This window comes from Pangasianodon hypophthalmus, chromosome 3, assembly GCF_027358585.1.
Source record: "Pangasianodon hypophthalmus isolate fPanHyp1 chromosome 3, fPanHyp1.pri, whole genome shotgun sequence".
Taxonomy (NCBI): domain Eukaryota; kingdom Metazoa; phylum Chordata; class Actinopteri; order Siluriformes; family Pangasiidae; genus Pangasianodon; species Pangasianodon hypophthalmus.
This window is the reverse complement of record NC_069712.1, coordinates 23,228,772-23,250,516: the sequence shown is the minus strand read 5'-3', so window position 1 is coordinate 23,250,516 and position 21,745 is coordinate 23,228,772. Positions and strand designations below refer to the sequence as shown.

Here is a 21,745-nt window from a genome sequence, read left to right as displayed (position 1 = left end):
GGTGTAGGGCTGCAGCAAGATTTATAGTCCTCATCCATGCAGGGGTGAAATCACAATTTATTTTTATCTGACTGGAAGTCTGTAAACACTGTATGTGTTAATTGTATCCTAGGGAGTCTGTTGTGTAGGAAACATGAATTCTGTCTGGTCTTGGGACCATGGCAGGCCACCAGGGCTTTCTAAAGCACATGAGGAATCCAACCTTCACACATGCAAGGTGTTACTTGTAACTCAAATGTTTTAGACATAGCTTTTCTGATATTTTCTTTTTCTTTGCTCTTCTCTTGTCTGGGTTTGTTTCAATCTTTAAAACAATGTTTAATGTCTCAAACCATGATGAATGGAAGTTTTTCATGATTTTTGCTTGAAATAAGCCAAATCTATGTGTATATCACCCACTCACTCAACAGACCAATAACAGCTTTCCTAATTACCTCAAGATTAGTATCCTGCTTAGGTTGAATGACAATTTCCTTAATTAAAGAACAACCGCAGCCTTATCTGATCTTTCTCCTCAGGGTCCTCATCCCATTGCCCCAAAACAGCTTCGCAAAACAGCTATTGTCATCTCACTTATTTCCTCTGGCAAATGTAGGCCATAAATCAGTTGAGAGCAGCAAGCAGGCTGTTCCCCCTGCTATGAAATATGCATATTGTGTCCAAGTGGTTAGTCATTCACCCTACCTGTGATGCTGATAGTGTAAGCTGAGATGACCTCTAATAGGACTGGATGTATTTATTTTTTCCCAGCTTAAAAGTGCACATGTAGGATTAGTCTTTACTCCTGATGTAAGCATGTGTATCGGTATTTGTTATTATTGTCAGGATTCAGTTGAGGATTCAATGGTTTTATTTAATAGTAGCAAACAAAACAAAAACGTAATCCATAGGCAGAGTAAGATTCAGGAAACAGTCAGGCAATGAACAAGCAACAACACTAGGCAAGAGCAAAACCAGAAAGACAATAAATAGTCAATGGCTTGGTACTAAATGACACAGAGCGTATACTCCGCCACGAACAAGGAGACACAAGGACTATAAATACACAAACTAATCAAGGGCAAACTGAACACAGATGAGAGTAATCAAGACACATTAGGGAGACAACCAAGGGAGGAGACAAGACATGAACCAAAACAAAAACACACGTGGCAACTTAAACAAACACGAGGCAATACGGAAGAGCTATGCACGCTGAGAGGCGAGGGGGAAATAAGTGACAATTATAGTCTGGTGAGACTTCATTTCTAAGTCACATTTATTGTAGATTTCTTCAAGGTCTCTTTGGTATCTATCACTGCTTGTGACACTATAGTGTTACCCTTTACACTGAGAAGACAATAAACCTGAATTTAATTGAACTGAATACCTTGGCAATAATCTCCTATTCCATAAGGTGGAGTGGACATTTCTTTCTCTAGCAAATCAATTATGATATATTTGTGACAAAGCACTGAAGACTGACTGGGACTTAAAGACTACTGATGGCCAGGGTTGGGCTGTAATGGAAAGCACAGTTACAGTAGTACTAATTCAGAATACAGTAGTGAAATATTTGTATTCACTGCATGAAATATTTTAAAGGTACTATTCAGGACACATTTACCAATTATTTTGTAGGAGAAAACATTTCAAATAAAGATAATATTAGTTCCACTGGTCCCCTCCCAGAACCGTCATCAATAAAACAGAACAGTGTGATTTCAATGTTTCACATTTGCCCTTTAAAAATGTATCCTAACTGTATTCTGAAAATGCCATATTTTATATCTTTTATGTGTTTACTAAACTCATTTAGGGCAGTGGATTCAGTACTTTTTCAAAGAATCCTGCTTAACCCTTCTGGAGGCAATGAAAGCAGCATATGCTTTATATAAGCATGATTGCATTACTAGGGTGCCCTTTAGTTATTGTAGCTCTTAACCATTAAACTTTATTTTTATCATTTCTCAACATTGAAGCTAAGACAACATTCATTTACCCATTCAAACAAATCAAACTCGATGCCCTATAGTGTCGATAGGGATGCTTCCACCACCAGCAAGTCTAGTCCTTCTTGTTACTAATTTGTGTGCTAGAAATACCCTTAAAATGTACTTCAGACATGAAAGAAGCTGTTGAAGAAAAACTATTTCTGTGAATTTGACCCTGTAATGAGAATCTCCTCCACTCAGTGGCAGAGGCAACCTCAGGCAGCAATCTTGTTTTCTTTACAAAGTTTTTTTTTTTTGTTTTTTTTATTTCAGTTGGCTGCATTTTGCTCTTAAATAAGTAACATAGAATTTCCAAATACACACAATATATGTACCTAGCATTCATACTAATGGCATGAGGACATAAAGGCCTTTCCACTGAATCGCTGATTAAATAATTAAAGAATTACTCTCAGTCTATAATTTGGGCAACATGGTTTTACTTGAAAGTGCTTGACCTTGCCAGTCAATATCACAATATCATTGAAAATACATAAAAAGAAGAATGAGATAACTTACTTTTATTCTTCCCATAATCGGGTTAGATTAGGATGATGCAACCTCCTGTTGAAGTGACTTGTGAGACACAGCTAAAATGTATATTTGTCATAACCTATAGTGGATAACTTATGGAAAAGGATATGTTAAATGGATTCACATACTTCTTGCAAAAATACTAAAATATTTTGCTGGCTATATTTACTGACTTGTATATAATACTGATTTGTATTAAGAGAAACTTGTTTGTATAAAGAAGGTGTGTGGAGCAGTTACAGCTGATAAGGGAGAGGTATATTTTGCTGTGCATGTAGGGTGCTTTTAGTAACTCTCACAAATATGTATACATATACCCTTATTCTTGGTGTAAGGCAGTATTTACAAACCCAGTCCTCCAGGCGTATACACACTTTTGTTCTGTTCCATCTCCCACCATACCATGTTTAAGAGACGTTTGGAGTTTTCTTTTTTCTTTTTCTTTTTTTTGAATACTTAAGGTTATATAGCTTTGAATAACTAGTTGCCAAATCAAACATCTATGTATTAAGATTCAGTGGTGACATACAAGATCCATCAGATGATCATGCCTATAGAGTGACAAAATATCATCAGTGACAAAATTTGACCACTGAAAACATGGTTCAGATGTGTTAGGATTTGGGAGAGAGCATTTGGACAATCTGTGGTGCCCTGAGCACTGGGTAGGGAAAGACAGTGAAATACATTTGTTTGCTTGAGCATGTGGTGCAGGTCAAGAATCCATTGAGCAGGGCACAATCAAGTATAATCACATAGATTACATAAATAAACACTAGATTTGAATGAAAATACTACATTTAATTGGCAAGAGGTTGCAGTTCAGCGGTGGTTAAAATCTCCCACATGGTGAAAATCCATAACAGAGTGTAAGCATGTACACCATCATAATTTGGCATGTAGAAACTGAAAGACTACGACCTGGTTTTGATGTTCAGTCTTATCTCACAAAAAATTATTTATAAATATTTACAGCTCTCTCAGAGCAGAATGTTACTGCTAGACCAGGAAAGTCCACATTCAGAGTCCTGCAGCCCATCTATATGGCTTTGCGTCCATCTTACCCTTGAGTGTTGAATAAGCCCCTTCTTGTGGTCCTTATAATATTGTAGCTCTTTATAAGAAGGCTTCAAAGCACTGTGGCACTTCAGATAGATTGTGTTTTTCATACTTTACCATCATCTAGAAGAAAACAAGACTACACTAAAGGCTCAAAAGACTAGATTGGCACAATAAATACTGTGGATAATCAAAGCATACTGATGTTGTAGCCTTGTAAACAGGTATTAAAGTCTATTACTACAGTATCTGAACACAATTGCCACTGTGATAAACAGTGAATACGAAAAAAGGAATGCCATGATTTACAATGTCACAATGTTTACTAATGAGGATCCACTCTGTAATTCCATGTGATTCATAAAAGTGCTGTAGAGTATGTAGATCATTACTCAGTGCAATACCCTTAAGTGGCCCTTACAGTAAATCCACACTGACAGTCAGTGGCAAGATGGGAGGCAATGCAAGGCTACAAGTGGTTGTTCTTGGAAAGGTATGCAATAAGAGCCACTGCTACGCCAACGTAGATGCCGGTACCAATGGTGATGGACAGCACAGCTAGGAAGAGAGCACGTCTGGAGCTGGAGCTGGCATGGTGAAAGTCCCCTTTATTTACTGCTTTGTTAGTCTGGTGGAGAAGGAGAGATATACAGAGGCAAAGAGAAATGCTTCAGTAAATGCCACAGTAGAATAGATTGAGAATAATCAGCAGAGAACATGATGAGAGTAAAAATGGAAAAATGGGATGATGATGAGGGTGTGGTGAAAGGGAGAGTAAACAGTGAGTAGAAATTATTAATTGGCTCCTCTCCAGCAGCTGACTGACAGGGGGTTCTAATTCAGAGTGGTTGCATAAATAATTTGAGTGCCATGATTCACTTCTCTCCTGAGGGCACCCAAGCCTTTGAAGTTCAGGAAATCTTGTCAAGATTTAGGACACAATTTTTTTTTTGATGAATTCATTTATATCTCAATGCTCGACTGAGTTGTTCTTCTCCTCCTATATGGCAGATGTTTCTTTATAACCTCTTAAATTATTTCTTTTTCTATTCATTTGATCTACAGCATAATGGCGAGAGAAAACCCAGGCTGTCTGCCTCTAGCCTTTGGGCTTACATCATTGCCTGAGCATGCAGCCATCAAAGCAAGCAGCAACACACTAAACATAGCTTGGTAATGTTAATTGTCAGACCTAACGTCTAATCTAACAGCCAATCATATTAGGAAAAGCCAACCTAGCTGCATCAAAAGACAAAAGAGGATTACTGCAAGCATGCATCGCCAATCAGGATGATCTGTGGGTCAAGGAAGAGGATTACAATTTTTCCTCCTATAAGTTTTATCTCCACACCTTTCAGCTACAATTAGCTACCTCTGTATGTTAAGTTAATCAAGTTCTCAGTAAATATTGGTCCCATTTAACGTATTATGAGTTTTATAATCTCTATCCCTTTCTTCTTCGCTCTTCCCTGTTCTTATTTCAGCAGGAGCACCTGTCAGAAACTAGGCAGGCCAAGGAGAATGAAACAGCATGCAGGGTAATTTGGAATAGATTTAGAGCACTGGAGAATTTCTCTTTTGCTTAATAAATGAGTTTTAAAGTACACACACAGGCTCTCTCTTTGTTTCTCTCTCTCTCGCTCTCACACACACACACACACACATTCTTCCTCTCATGGGAGCCCCAGTTTCTCTCTGCTTAGTGCAGGGTGAGAACTAGAAAGTAGAGTGAGTCAGTGAAAGGCCTTTGAAATGCAGAGGTAAAAGGAGGAAGTGCGGAAAAAAGGAACCAGCAGTCCACGTTCGTAAAAATAATCCATAGTATACCCCCATAAAACACTAATTAATCATCCTCTCAAAAGCTTTATCCAAACGTGTGTGTGGGTGTGAAAATGGTCAGTGGCAGCGCTGCTGAAATATTTATGTGTTCTTTTTGTACGTCCCATGAGATAACAGCAGGACATCAGCACAGCAGACAGCACTGCAAAATCCATTGGGCCCTAAGTGCAAACACAGGCTGGAGAGGAAACGTCTACCTGCTGAGTTCACAAGCAAGATGACAATCAGTAAAAGTGATTAAAGTATAACATTTACTGTAACTGCTGCTGCGCTTTTGCATGATCTTTTAACTATAGTTTCTTCTGCAAGATCTCTGTGTCACTCCAGCTGTTGTGCCACACACTGAAATCCCAAATGAGTGCGAGGGGAGTGTCTCAGGTTTGGGGAGATGATTTTAGGCTCTAACCCTTTGCAACTGCTGAATTACAAAAATGCAATCCATTTCACTCTCTCCAGAGCATAGAATAATTTAGGGCATGGGAATTTGAGAGGTTGCAGAGCACGAGGGAATAGTGGGCCCTGTGTGCATGTTATTTTATGCTTACGTTTTACCATCACTTGTTTCAAGTATAATTTGCACTAATAGGTTTCTTCTCCTTTGAACAAACCCAGTTTTTAAATGTCTTGTCACACTGTATTCTGTGAGATGTCTTCTGTTGTTAACTTCAACTCACAAATCTCTATAAAAACCTGGATTGCAAAAAAATATCTTGTGATAACAGAGCCTAATCCTTGTTAGATTTATGTATCTTCATTTTTGACATATACTGAATCTGATTTGGGACAGCTTTTTTGTTCTGTAATTAAAAATTTAATCTACTAAAACACATCATATCATCATGACACTTTGAAAAACAAGCCTGTGATCAATGCAGAAGCCTTGCTGGGATACAGTGCAAACCTTTATACCAGGCCTGCAGTGTAAACCTATCATATGCATATATGTTTTCTGTCAGGGCATAAATATTAGGTCTTGAACAACAGGAACAAACCAACTAGTTGTTATGTCCTGCTCTGTCATCCATTTTTTCCCCTAGGCATATTGCATCAGGCAATACAGGCATAGAAATGCTACATATACAGTATACAACATACAATGCTGTACTTAGGGACCATCACATGCTGGTTTCACAGGCGTCTTCTGTTCCTGACCAGTGTAGGCAGGAGAAATCAATGTATGTCCCATTATGTCTGCTTATACTGATATCCTGTTTTGTAAAAGGACTTTGTTGTCTTTGTGAAGAGAAAAAAAATGGCAGTTCTTTTCTGTAATAGTAACTGTAAGTTCTTTTCTTATAGTATGGGTTGACTTTTTCTCGTCATTCATATGTTCTTACTGGAATGCTGTGGGATGAAATGCCAGTGCTGAATTACCTCCTACACTGTAGAATTACATCTTACATTGTTCATTTGTATCCTGTTGGACTTTTATAAACATTGTAGGCCTTAATCAATTGCTCATGATTTTGTGCAAACAGTGCAACAGTGTATTATCCATTCACTTTTCAAAATGCTTGCAATATATAAAGGGGAATAAAAAAAAAATAGTCAGTGTCAAGGTAATACATTACTAAAAAACCAAGCATAATGTTATCATAAGTGTTTTTACACATAAGTGCGCTAACACATTTTCACACACACACACAGCATCACAATTGGGTTCTGTTCTTCTCACTGTGATTCACTGCTTCAAAAATTGCTTAGCATGTTTAGCATATTAAGCATATTATTCATTAACTGCTATAAATTATTCAGAAACAACAGTGAAACTAATAGGTAAGAGTAATACTTCAATACTGTTCAATAACCCAGGTAATGAAGCAGAAATAAATTAGTAGTACTAAATTAACAGCCAAGTCACTATTATTAACTATTAATGAATAAAGGGTAATTACTCAGCAATAATAATAAACTACGGGTTGGGTAGTTCATTATGTTCTAAAGTGCTATATATCCCCTGGAGATTTATTAATGATGATGATTCCAGTAATCATTAGAAGTTAATAGTAGTGATTTAGGTGTTAATATAGTACTACTTATAGTATCAACAATATATGGCCAAAAGTTTGTGGACACCTGATCACCTATATGTCCTTGCTGAACATCCCATTCCAGATTTAGTCCGCCTTTTGCTGTTATAATAACCTCCACTCTTCTGGGAAGGCTTTCCATTAGATTTTGTAGCGTGACTGGGGATTTGCCCATTTAGCCACAAGAGCATTAGTGCATTGGTGCCATGTCAGGCGAGGAGGTCTAACATGGAGGCGGCATTCCGATTCATCCCAAAGGTGCTCAGTGGGGTTGAGGTCAGGGCTCTGTGCAGACCACTCGAGTTCTTCCACTCCTTCCTTGGCAAATCATGTCTTCATGGACCTCAGTGTCATGCTGGTACATGTCTGGACTAGGTCTCTTAGAGTCAGTGAAGGGAAATTGTAATGCCGTAGCATACAAAGACATTCTGTACAATTGTGTGCTTCCAACATTGTGGCAACAGTTTAGCGAAGACCCACATATCTTTTGGAAGGTCATGTGCCCACTAACTTTTGGCCATATAGTATATGTAACACATATACAGGTTCTCAACAGTCACCGGATCTCTCACCACCTGTGGGTCCGACCAGTCAATAAAAGACATTAAGAACTTATAATGGCCTGAAATGCAATAACAGCAACACACCAGCTTCCTATAATATGCAAGGCAGACATTAAAGGTAAAGCAGGAGACTGTACAACTGACTGAGAATCAGTTGTACATCATTTCTGTTTACATTTCACTGCATATTTACTCTTGAAAAAATACAGTTCTCCTTAATATTTTTGCAGAGTAACTGTTACTCCCAAACCTGTAGCCTGTGGTGTATGCACTGGTAAGGTGAGATGCATAGTGTTTTAAGGGATTGGTTTGTCTCTTCACTATACACTAATGCCTGTCTTAAATCAGACAGGTATTGTGGGCTTTATTATGAAACTTTAATATGAATAGCCTACAGATGGCAGATTTAAAAATTCTTTTCTTACCAGCCTTGAACAATAACAGCAAATGAAGCTGGGTTCATACAGAAAATATTCTTGAATTTCTGTTCCTTGAGGAATAAGTAGGCACTTACTATGCAAATAAGATTAACAATTCTATTGTTCTGGCCAGATGAGGAACTCTTGTAATTACTGTTTTACTTTAAGTATGCCAGATTAACACTAAATCAAAGCAAACCTGATTAACAATGGCTCAGTAGTGGAGATACAAGGCAAAGATGAATGATAATATAAGGGAGAAAACATGCTCCAAAGATGAAGCAGTAGGTTTAGTGTATCTCTAACACTGAATATGAGGAGGAGCTGGATATATTATTACATACATGGTATATTATTACAAAGCATAAAGTACATGCTTCATGGTGGAATAGTTGGTAGTGTTGTCACCTCACAGTTCTAGGGTTCGCGGTTTAAAGATTTATCAATCCTGAGCTTAGGTTACTGTCTGCATGGAGTTTTGAATGTTCTGCCTATGTCCCTGGGGTTCCATCCAGGTTCTCTGGTTTCCTTCCACCTCCAATAAAATATGCCAGTAGGTGGATTGGCTATTATAAATTTCCCCTAGGTCTGAATGAGTATGTGATTGCATGTGCATGGAGCCCAGTGATGGATTGGAGTCCCATCCTGAATGTATTCCTCATGCTCCGTGTTCTAAGGATCCACCTAACCGCCTAACCGCAAGCCTAATAAAAAAGTTACTGAAGATGAAAGAGTGAATGAAGTACATCACACAAAATAATATTACATGATGATTATTGGTGTTGACATTATTTTAAATGTTATAATGATCTATATAAAGTAATGAAATAGGCCAGTGTAAATCTCTCCTGAACAAATAAGTGTGAGAACACCCACGGCTCTATGTATATACATGTAAAGTGTGAACTGCTTTGTTTTTAATGCATCCATTCAATGTCCATGGAAGGTATTTTTCACAGCTCACGCCTTACGAAGCCCACTCTTGCACATTCCCAAGCCAAAATATTACATAAAGAGTTTACTCATAGAGCATGCTCTAAAACCAGTAAATCAGATTATGCACAGAGGATTAGCAAAAACAGATTGCTGCAGTTCATATATACATATGAAGAAATAGCATTTCCAAGGCCTCTTTCTCCGTAACTGAGAATTTGAGAATTTGTTTGATGTTATTTTTTTCATAAATCTCTATAAATGTGCACATCTATAAAAATGAGGCTGTAACATACACAATTAAAAAAGAAAATCAGGTTGTTATGGAGGAATCTTGTTGATATTCTGAGCAGAACCTGTTATAAACAGGAACAAGCTGTTCAAATGAAATATCTAGCTGACTCTTTGTAAGACATATTGCCCTAAAGTTTTGAAAAGTGCTGCAAAAAAGTCTGTGTGACTATAAGTGATTTATGTCTAGCAGCCTGGGAAAAACCTTCATATGGTGCAATTTTGACGTATGTAGTTTTCAGAACCTGAAATTGAAATGAAATCACAAGTAAAGTTATAGCATTGTAAAGTCTGGTTATCCCTAGAAGTAAAAAGAGAGTAAATTGCATTTAATGGTTCAATTCTAATTGTTTAAAAGCAACAGACGTTCTGCCTATCCAGCAGTCATTTAAAGTTTAATAATATTTTCCCTTATTTTAAAAAGGCAGACATTTGTAGCTTAGTAAAAATCAATACTTTTACACTATAAACTGTTCATCACTATATTATGTCAGTTGGAATGATCTTAACCTGATTTAATATCAACCTGAGATGACAGGTAAGCAAATGCCCCACATACCTCTACCTAATCTACCTATGGAAAACATTACTGCCAGTGTGGGAAATTAGTTATCTTTCTTGATTATCAGCATCATCTACATCTCATCACCTGAGGTAAAAGCCATCTACGGCATTTAAACACAAGCCTCATCATTGTCATTTCAGTTGACTGACCTTTGTTCATGCTAATTGGTAGGGAAACTGATTAATTCATTCAGGTCTGTCTGTCTGCTGGATAATTTTGTTTTATGTAAATTTGTTTATGTCTTAGGTCATTTAAACATTTTAAAGCTTTGTGCGCTGTAACCTGTACATCTGTGTGTATCACGGACATTTCAACAGACGGTATCTGATTACGAACTGAATTGATTAGGCTTATGTACATTTTGGTATGCCATGTAGCTATTCGACAACTTGCTCAGAGCCTGACATTCATTGTGTGAGCAAAGCACACTTAGCTAGCAAGGTTTTAGACATCCTTATGCATTCTGTTCTTACTGCCATGTTTGTTAAAATGATTCCTAAACCAGTATGATCTTTGCTGGCAAACAACTAAGGCAAGGTTAGAAAGTAACCCAAATAAAAACATTTCCAAATCATTTTGGGGAAATTTGTTTTCTTGTCAAAGTATTTTATTGGCAGAAATACAAAACACCTGATTTTTCTTCATTTTGGCTGGTTTTACAGTTCAGTGACAGGGGACAGGTTTTCCCAGGCTGCCACCTATTTCTGAAACTAATCAGGATCCAAACATGTTCCACAGTTAAGTGTGAGCAGTGCTGCAATGCTGCAATGCAAGTTATTTAGTTTTCAAGCAGGTATACTGTATACACCCTGATATTTTTCCAGAATGATTGAAATGATCAGTAATAAACTAGAACACCATCAATGACTCTTCCGGTCTGTGTAACCAGGAAATGGAGGATACATCCCCAATCTCTCCTGCTTATTTTTGATTATCTATTGCATTTATTTTTGTGTGACAATTTTATTTTCAGGATCTGTTTGTCAGGGATCTCTGCATGTGAAAGATCATGCAGTGCATGTGGGAGCCTCCTCTGCACTTGACTGTTTAGTGTGCACACTGCTACGCTGAGAAAACAACAGCCTGCAAGCAATAAGTGTTGTGTAATGTGAGCAGTACAGCAATTCTGGGATTTTAAATGTAGTCTTATGTCATGTCCACTAGACATAAAAGCAGGTATCAAATGATATTTTTATTGCTCTTCTGTGGTAATCCAAAATTTCAGGTATACAAATAAATTGTTCACATACTATGGTACACTGCTTTGCAGAAATATGTTGGCTTCCAAAATATTTCAGAGAACCTGTTCTCTTTCCATTCCGGGGTGTGAGATAAGCTCAGAGGATTCATAGGGGGTTTAAGGGAATTGATTTTGGCGTGGGCTTAGTAGCTAGGACCAGGCTGAGTAAACTTTTTTTTTCTTCCATATGGAGAATTAGGGAGCTGAAGGTGTTGAGTCGTGATTTGATGAGAGCAAGTTAGATGCTGCTGAGATGCTTACTGTTTTTAAAGTCAGCATTTAAATAAGAAGTCAGGGCAATTTTTCCCAATGCAAACATAATGACCTGTCTCAAATGCAAACAAAGAAGTACAAAGTAGTAGTTTTCTTTCACTAGGTTTCACTAACACTCTATTCATAATTTATCTGTGTTAAAAAGAGCAGCACTATTTGAACAATAAAATAAAGATGTGAGATGCATTCTCTTGGAACCACAAGTGCCACTTCTCCTTTTCCTTTGTGCTGTACTCCAGAGTGTACATCACAGAGGACTAAAAACCCACTTAATGGTGCAGTAAGAAGAAGTCACCTTTGTTGGACAGGAAAATGTACCCATGAATCCTTATCTTGTATTGGTGTAGTTGGTTTTACAGTTGTAAATCAGTTGTAAATTAGACATGCATTATACACACACACACACACACACACACACACACACACACATATATATATATATATATATATATATATATATATATATATATATATATATATATAAGGCTCATTAAGGATTTCATCTTTGCCCCAATAATCTTCAATGTCAATAAACAGTAATGAGTTTTGATATCTCTGTGCTATCTCTGTGCTATGAGGAGCAGGTGTTGAGAGATCTTTACCTCATGAGACAGGTAGAAGGCGGCGATGCCCAGGGGCCAGAAGCAGCACAGCATTGAAAAGACGCTGAGGCCCAGGTGGTCTCGAGGGGGCATCATCAGGAAGTTGTCCTCACTCTCTGAGTCACTTGAGTATTCACTCTGCAGAAAGTACACAAAGACACAAGGAATGCTAAACAGAGTAGACATCTAATCGAGGGCAGGTTATTCTACTTTATTTGAATTCTTTACAATCTTGTTTTCTTTCCAAGCCAAAGAAAACATCAGCCTATTGGCTAATATTTGATTTCTCTAATATCTTCTATTTCTAAGTCTGATGAGTTGACACTGACGTGAAACCACTGTCACTACTTTTCAGATGCACATTTAGCACAGCACATTTAGCACATTCCAATAACTGTTTATTCAGCTGTGCTGTAGAAACATCTGCGTTATTCCCTAAAGTATATCATATTTAAATTTGCCATATTGCACCTCCCAAACAATAGAATAACTGGCTGTTCAAATAACCATTGAGTGTGACATTGGAAATTATGGCTCTAATTAAAGGGAAAGATAATCTATTTTAGAATAGAAATGTAATCTACTTTTGAAGATGCCTGTCATATAATATCTTGAATGGTGGTTGTCCATTCCGAAGACACTCAGGAATGATACTAAAGTTACATCCCTCTAATCATTTACATTTATTTGTTTGGCAAACACTTTATCCTAAGCAACTTAAACATGAGGCAAGAGTAATTCAAGCAAAAATCTTGTGACAGACAACATTAATACTATTGAGGATTGCAAGAGATCCTGCAAGACCAGCATGGTAGGGAGCTCATTCAATCACTGAGGAACATGTATAAGAAGTGTTTTACAAAGAATGAGACAATAAGCCATGCAATGAACATAATTCCAGATGATGTTCAGCCACAGATCATGGAACACTGAGTTGTATGGGTGACTACAAGTGGGTAGGCGCTGTTCCAGTGATAGCCCTGAAGATGATCTTAATGCAAGTACCTACTTGGAACCAATATAGAGAGATGAGGAGAGGTATGACATGGAAGACCAGTCAGTCGACTGCATTTTGAACCATCTGTGAACCATCACCTGCTTCACAGTGTATGCAGGAAGGCAAGCCAAGAAAACAAGAAGCTTGCTCTTTGTGAAGTTGAGTTAAAGGTGGCGTTCTTTCATCAAGACTGCAGTGTTGATGAAGCAGGCTGAAATTCTTGTTAAGATCATAGCATTGTCCAGAGGGAAAGACAGGTAGAACACAGTGTGATTTCCATAGCTATTGAAGGGTAAGCTGTGTGATTGATGATCGGACCTAGAGAGGTTGTGTACTATGAGAAGATTACAGGGCCAAGCACTGATCCCTGGGAAATACTATTACTTTATAAGACTTGGCTACGTCCTATAAGGCACCCAGTTGGTCTGTCCAGAGAGGAAGGCCTCAAACTGTATTTGTGCCAGTGATAGTATATGTGTATATGTGATTTATCTGAGAAATCCAGATGGCTGTTGTTGCTTTCACCTTACCGTTTCCATGTCTAGGCCGAAACAGCTTGCACCACATGCTTTTCTTGCCACCAATTTGTACCAAGATGTCCTTTTGCATATGTTCACAGACAGGAACATAGTGGACAATGATTCTCTCTCTCTCTCTCTCTCTCTCTTTCTCTCTCTCTCTCTCTTGCTCTCTCGATTATACAACACTGTTTAGTTCTGGGCCATACTGTATGTGCCATGGCAACATAATCTTTGGAATATTATGGAAACATGTTGCAGAGGAAGAGACAATGAAGACCAGTAACAGCGTGGGGGATTTTACACCAACCCCCACATAAACACAGGAAAATGTATCAGTGAGAAAGAAATCGAAAGCAAGCAGTGTTTACGTACATACCAACTGAATTTCCATCTTGTTTTTTTTAACAGATGTGCGTAAAAGCCTTACACTTGTTACATTAGATATATTTTTAAAAGCACTGTTTGGTATCTGCATAAACAGAATCATCACCCAGTCTGAAGCCCAAAGGAAGAGATGGCATATAACAGACAATAATAAAATATTAAATAAACCACAATTATCATTAGTAGGCTGAGACACTAGGGTTCAGTGTAAGGCCAATGATCCTGTCACACAGCTTATTATGTACACCAGTTTATGTAACTGGAACTTACATAAAGCTGCCACAAACCGTGTATTAATTTTAATAAATCGGGTTTTAATTAATAAGCCATCATCTTTTACACTGACCTCTTCTTTTGATTTCTTCTTTTGGATTACCCACATAATATTTATATGTACATTTATATTTATTTATGTAAATGCAAGTAAGGTAGAATGTGGTCCAAGCATACTTAAAAGAGGAATTAATTTATTGCCTTGGACCAGCATTGTTTTTTCAAAACCACTGTAAATTATATTCTGAGATGATACTGCACACAGAACTAGCAAACTGCCACGTCTTATTCAGTGCAGTGTGTCATGGAGAGGAATGACATTGCATTAACTCTAGATTCACAAGTGAGGCTGCATACCATGAATGGTAATTGCTTCATTAAGTGAATGCCAAAATGAACTTCAAATTTATATTTTTATAAACAATATCTAAACACATCCTAAATCCATATAATATTTTAAAGGATGTAAGGAACTTTCAGTATTGAGAGCGACCTGTACCTGTAGCAGTGCTATGTAGACTAGTCCAATACAATCTGTTCAGAGTGGCGATCAGGAGCACTTGGTCCATGAAAACGGTGAGCAGTATATTACATAAATCATTCAAGACACTCAAACAGTGAGTAAAATAATGGAGTATTTCTGTTGGACAGTATAATGAGATTTTCATTTTTTTCATTATGAAAATCATTAATCTGTCCTTGAAAGTATATGTAAAGGATGAATATTACTGTTGCCCACTCAACATGAGAAGAGGGTGAATTATGTATTCATATGTATTCATGAGAGATAAAAGGCTCAATATCAGAATGTATACATATGCAATCATGCAGTCCTATTTTCCCCTGATAAACCTCCAGGCATCGCATATAATTTATTTGAATATAATTTATATGTCTCTACATAAGGATGAATACATCCATATAACAGTGCTCTGAAATCATATATACACATTTTATTTGTGCTTATGTAATTGATTGTTGTCAATATAGGTAGTCGGTTCATGTCACAATATATTACATTAATATAAAAACCAAGCAGGCTCTTTATCAGTCCTTCATCTCTAATCATGTCTATTTAAGTATTGGAAAAACATTCTGCATTAGGGTACAGTGGTAGTAAGGAAAACACATAAACCATTCAATACTGCACCAGTACGTTACTATTAATAGATTCCCAGCTATCAGTGGCAGTGAATTAAAGGTAGGCCAGGTCAATTAATAAATTACATTAGAATGTAATGAGAACAGCATGACATCAACATTACCCTTTAAACACATGCCGATCAATTATATAAGTATTTCAAAACAATGTTAACTAATTCCAGTGGGGGTCATGCAGCCCAACATTCAGTAAAAAAAAAAAAAATCTATGTGTTTTGAAATAGGCTTTTGAAAGAATACAATTTGACTTCAGGCACTACAAAATAATTCACAGTGATGTTGTGTTTTCACATATTATGAGAATGATTACACTTCAATAAGTTAAATACTATTCTGCTTTGTTTACATATTTTTAACTTGTATGTTAGGATTCACTATACAAAGGTTCCATAGCGTATCAATGTCCCCTTAAGACATAAGGTATTGTACATCAGGCATTGTTATAAAATCATTCTGAAGTACAATTAAAGTCCTTTCTTCTACTGATGGTAATTTTGCACATGACTACAAAAGCTTTGAGAGCAGAGGACAAAACACTGCATGTGAGTATTAGATGTCAGTGTGAATACCAGCAGGTTCTGCATGTGATGCTCTTTTGAACATCAGTTCAAGGTTTTTTAGAGGTTATTTGGTGACAGTGAACAGATCACAGCCTGGGTAAACCACAGCGCATCTGGATGCCTCTTTCCTCTCCAAGCATTATTGTCACCACACAGAGATCTGCAGAATGTGCAGCAGTCTCGGAACAGGTGGCCTAGACAGGTTGGAAACAGCAGGAAACTGGCTGTCCAGACTGCCTCTACACTCAGATCCCTCCCCTTTCTTCCATATACTCAAACACACTCACACTCACACACACACATACACACACACACACACACACACACACAAGCTCATAGCCAAGCATGTGGATAGGTTTCAAGAAATCTGCTCCCAGTGAAACAAGACTGGGGGTGAGAAAGAAATGATGACAAATTACAAGTTACTACAGTGCAGAAAAAAATGCTGAAAAAAATATGTTATTTGCAAAAGCTTATGAATCAACTGCAAAAATCTCACACACTTCCCAGTATTGTCAATACTTGTTTTGAATCTACTTAAATCACACTCTGTCTTCACCCTGAAACTGTAAGCTACTGCTCCACTTTTTAGGTTTATATTTGTGTCTATATGTGTATATTTGTGTTTGTTATCTGTATTGGTTTTCACTCACTGTAAGGTGCTGTGTAAATAAACGTTATATGCTATGTCATGTGCTATATAAATAAACAGTTTTATCATCGTTAAGTTTGCAGATTACAACAATGACAAATGTCCAAATCCTACCTCCAGCTCTTGAAACTCATCGTCATCATCCACATCGTAGGACAGTGTATGAATCTTGGTATCCTCCATAGATAAATCCAGGAATTTGTTTTCAGTGAGCATGAGCCCATCTTTAGTGACTGTAGCAGCGGAGTTAGCAGGAGCCATGTCCTCAATGAACGTGGTCTCACAGCAGTCACTTCCCTCCCCCCACACTCTCAGAACTCCTTCTGGGTACACGATGAGGTTGGGCTTATAAAAAGGGTCCAGAGCCTGGGGCAAGGCACTGGGGTTGAGCAGTTGCGGATGGTGCCCACTTATCCGTGTCCCATTTCTGTCCTGACCCGCATGCTCGGGGGAATAATTGACCACCACGTGGCCCTGATACTGTGGGGCCGAGTACACTGACACCCGTCCTTCCTTGGTCTCCACCATTACGCTTCGGGTGTTGATCAGACCGTTGCATTTGCAGCACTCAGGCCCCAGGTCACCACCACCTGCTGTTGACAACTTTCTCTGAGCAAGTGGATCTTTCTCCTCTTCTGCTCTAGGGGCAGTTCTGAGCCCTGCTTCCATTCTGGCCTAGTGAACGCTGATGCTTAGGACGGTCCCTGTCCAGCCACTAGTTTGCCTCATGAGTGATCCATGAGAAGAAACATGAGGTGGAAGCATTGCCCTCTTCTCTCCTACATAGAAACACAGCAAATAGGGTCAATAAGAATTAGAATTTAGAATTATAGCTTTTCATTTAATATTCATGATCCATTCAATTGCTAAGAAATTTTTTGTTACCAAAAAACACATACCAAATTACCAAATTACCAAATTACATAAAGTCAAGAGTCTTTCCTTATCACAAGGCTACCACAAGCCCCAGGGCCTCATTTGTGAAAATGTAAGTACAATCAAATTTCCTCTTACATTCCAATTTGTTTTTATATTAAAAAAGTGACATACAAATCAATATTTATAAAAAGGACTTAGGAATATTTTTCTATGCATGTCTAAGTTCTATAAATCGGATTGTTCTGTAGGACCGCTCATACATCCACATTTAGAATTCTTTTATGCAATTCTTTTATATCTTTATAAATGAGGCCCCAGGATCAACACATACATCCACATTCATGTACATATATATACATTCACATTCACATCCAACACATTCATACATCTATTGGCTTAACATAAATTATCTATTGTCTTAGTTATAATGGAGATTCTTAAGAATTTAAGAAGTTGTGCTTTGAATCTGTCTATAACTGAATAATCAGGACTGCCCATGATCAGTATTTTCATACTGCTATATAGATATGCTAGTGACTAATAACTGTATTTGTTAAATAAGGTTAGTGTATTACCTCACATCAGTGCACAAGATAACAATTCAGTGTTGTAATGCCTCCCATATTTATGAAAATGACTTTATTTTATTTATCCATTTTCTTTAAATGATTCATTACAAAAACACTGAAATGCAAAAATGGATCCTGTTGTGTGGTTGACTATATAATCTATTTTGTAAATAATATGATGGTATTTAAAACTATTTATCTTGATTGAAGTGTTTCAATAAACAGTGGACTAACCCTTCATGTGAATTCTGCTGTACAAACTGTCATACATCCTTGAGTCATCGATTCTTCTCTCTGTGCCTCAGGATAATCTAAAACTGTATGACCCTGTTCCAGGGGATGTATACACACACTTTTCTGCTACGTTCAGCAAGAAAACCCTTTCTCTAGGCTAAGAGATGTTCTCTTGTTCCCCCAATGCACACCACGTAAGCCTTATTTTTCATCTAGTGCACTGCAAACATGTCGTGTCAAATTCTTAACCAATTCTTAGACCTAATTCAAAATAGCTGTAATACTCATATTATCTCCCACTTGCAGCATACCAATGTGATTAATGGCAGATCATAAGGATGAGTCAGTGAGCCTCCTGAATACCAAGGTTGGCTCATAAAAAGCAAAATACAGTGCATTTATTCTGTATACATAGTCAAGATAAGTACATTAAAAAGAACTAACTACTAAGATAGACAGTAGTAAGAGCTGTGCCGATTTTATTTTTGTGTGGTGGTAACAGAACAGAAACTGGCTTTTGCTGCTTGTTCAATTCCCTCTGACAGCATCTACTGCTCAAGATACGGAGACAAGATATGGAGGCTGGATCTCAGTATTGTATGCATAAATATTCCACAATTCTGTCCTATCAAAAGCTAGTCATCCAGGAGGACTATATTTAGAAATTGCCAAATGGTATTAATAGCTTCTGGACATATTCACTGTGTAGACCACAATATTTGATTCCTTTGGTATAGAGCACATATAGTGAATATGTTCACAAGTGAGCTGTAACTACGATTTTAAAGCAAAACCAACGGATTTAGCAATTATTAAACGCCCATGAACATAGACCTTGTCAACAGGATGAGTGCTTAATTTAGTTTCATTGTAAATATTACACCTGCAGTACTTAATATAATCACTGGCTTATGTCAGATGTGGTGGTCTGCTCTCCGTCAGCTTTGACTGTATGCCAGAGTCTCTGTATTGTTATTCACAGTAATGCAACAAACCTATTCTTCTGTTGCTTGATAGGGTTGTTCACTGTGTGTTCAGATATCCCACGCTCATCAAATAATATCTCTAGTAGTAGTTCTACCTCTCTTTCAGTTTATTCTCTGACCTCATGACGCATTGGAGTGTTTTAATATAATCCAATATCTACAGTATATCATCACTAATAAAACAAATGTTGATGTGTGACCTATTTATGCTGACAATGATTAACATTATTCTTTACACAACATTTATCTGGTGTCGTAGTGTGTACTTGGTGAGTCCAGACTCACAGTGCTTACTTACGTAATTACAATCCCTTTTTCTGTTTAGTAACACTATACACTCTTAGAATAAAAGGTTCTGTCTAGCACCCTATAGATTGTTTTGTTTATCCCTCTCTGGGAAACTCTAAAAGGTTATATGTTATGCAACAGAAAAGGTTCCAAATAAAACCTTGACGGAAAGCAACACATCACAATAACCCTTTATGAAGGTTTTTTTTTAAATGAGTATAGTTATTGAATAATATGATTTACAATGAATCACTAAATAGTAAGCTGAGACTACAAAGGGTTAATACAAATACAAATAGCAACAATCCTTTTGAATAGAAAGTTTTTGTGACTATAGTACATTACTTTGAAAGTATATGAATAGGCTAGTAGGTAGATTCATAGTTGCACCAAATGATTCATTAAAAAAGGATGCATGCAAACAGCAGACAGGGAATTTATTTCTAGTATTTTTGGTTAAGTATTTTGATCAGACTCTCAGGCGTGTTGGGGCCGCAGTGAGAGCTGTCCAAGGTACTCCACTGTAAGCTTCCAGGAGGAAAGACAGAAAAACTGAAATAAGATTACTAATAGGTTCCTACACCTGCCAGCTGTCTGGACAACATTCAGTTATGCGTAAAATTGCCAATGCTATGAATGAACTAACGTCTATATGCAAAAGCAATCGTCTCTAACCTTTGGAAGCACGTAAAGCAGATCGACCTGGCTTCAGGAGGCTGTTATGCATCGGCGGCATCTTGGTGCAATCATTCATGTGCTGTACAAGTTCGTGATCTGACTGGTAAAGCAAGCGCTTACCTTCCGAGCCGAGCGCGTGCCGTTCCGCGTTCAAAACGCACGCGGATGTTTGTGCCTTGTGTCCGTCCTGATGCACAGAAGATTAACCCAAAACCTCCATCCAAAGTGTAGGAGGTGTGAAAAGAGGAGGAAAATCAGCCAGATGGAGTGGACGCGCCTTTCGTGTGGAAGCGGTGTAGAGGATGCTGCATGGTGACACTCGCGCTTGTTTATTTATTTATTTATTTATTTCAACGTATTACACACTCTCCTGCATTTCAAACACGCTTCAACCAAGGTGTCGGGGCTGTGTGTGTGTGTGTGTGTGTGTGTGTGTATATATATATATATATATATATATATATATATATATATATATATATATATATATGTATATGTATACATATGTATGTATATGTATAAGCACACACACACACACACACACACATATATATATGTATATATATATATATATATATATATATATATATATATATATATACATATATACACACACATACATACATATGTATGTATGTATGTGTGTATATATATTTCTAGTATATATTATATACACATTTCTAGTGCTCGCTTTCCTCCTCTTGGTCCTAAAGGGCAATCTGCTCTGGGACATCCTAAACACACTGCGCCGTCATGTTAGGAAAGTCGCAGCCAATTTATTCCATATTATGGAATACCATTTACCATTTCATCTGTGCATGTAATCTTGTTCTACTGATTAAAAATATAACTCAACAGAGATATAAAGTATGATGTGTGAGAAAACTCCTTGTCTGATTACAATGGTTAATCAGATCAATTAGGCTATCAAATTTCCCCCCAAACTTTGGTTGGTTTGGTGTCTCTCTTAACTTAATGTAATATTGCCACCTAGTGATCTTTCTTAGATAAGAAGAACTTAGACCTAAAGGAGAAGATGTCTTGTCCAAGCTTTCATTCCATTTGCAAAACATATACCCAAACACATGATACATTTCTGAAATCCTCAAGGTTTTAAAGATCTACACGTAAAAGAAATATATTTCTACTATTTTTAGTGGGACACATTTTCAGGGCACAGTGGTGCAGTGGGTAAGCGCTGCCATCTCACAGCTCCAGGGTCCTGGGTTTGATCCTGAGCTC

General features: G+C 37.4%; 1 protein-coding gene across 2 annotated transcripts; it reads right to left on the bottom strand.

The window, feature by feature from the left end:
- Window positions 1-840: 840 nt before the first annotated feature.
- LOC113540824 (synapse differentiation-inducing gene protein 1) lies at window positions 841-20,901 on the bottom strand. 2 transcript variants are annotated; one of them, XM_026937432.3, is made up of 4 exons: window positions 20,624-20,901; window positions 16,984-17,648; window positions 12,322-12,459; window positions 841-4,194 (listed from the first exon to the last, which is right to left on the bottom strand). In XM_026937432.3, the coding sequence occupies exons 2-4, from the start codon at window positions 17,536-17,538 to the stop codon at window positions 4,036-4,038; spliced, it is 852 nt and encodes a 283-aa protein (XP_026793233.2). In that variant the 5' UTR covers window positions 17,539-17,648; window positions 20,624-20,901; the 3' UTR covers window positions 841-4,035. The 2 variants fall into 2 exon arrangements, with proteins under 2 accessions (XP_026793233.2, XP_026793241.2); XM_026937440.3 differs by lacking the exon at window positions 20,624-20,901 and adding an exon at window positions 20,501-20,616.
- Window positions 20,902-21,745: the final 844 nt, after the last annotated feature.

Bases quoted from the DNA above. Each gene is read 5' to 3' on its own strand.
- LOC113540824 (XM_026937432.3), bottom strand. From the start codon at position 17,538: ATGGAAGCAGGGCTCAGAACTGCCCCTAGAGCAGAAGAGGAGAAAGAT. The intron at 12,460-16,983 runs GTAGGATTTGGA...TACTTTCTGCAG, and splicing joins ATGAGTTTCAAGAGCTGGAG to AGTGAATACTCAAGTGACTC. The intron at 4,195-12,321 runs GTAAAGATCTCT...CTTCTCCACCAG, and splicing joins CCTTCTACCTGTCTCATGAG to ACTAACAAAGCAGTAAATAA.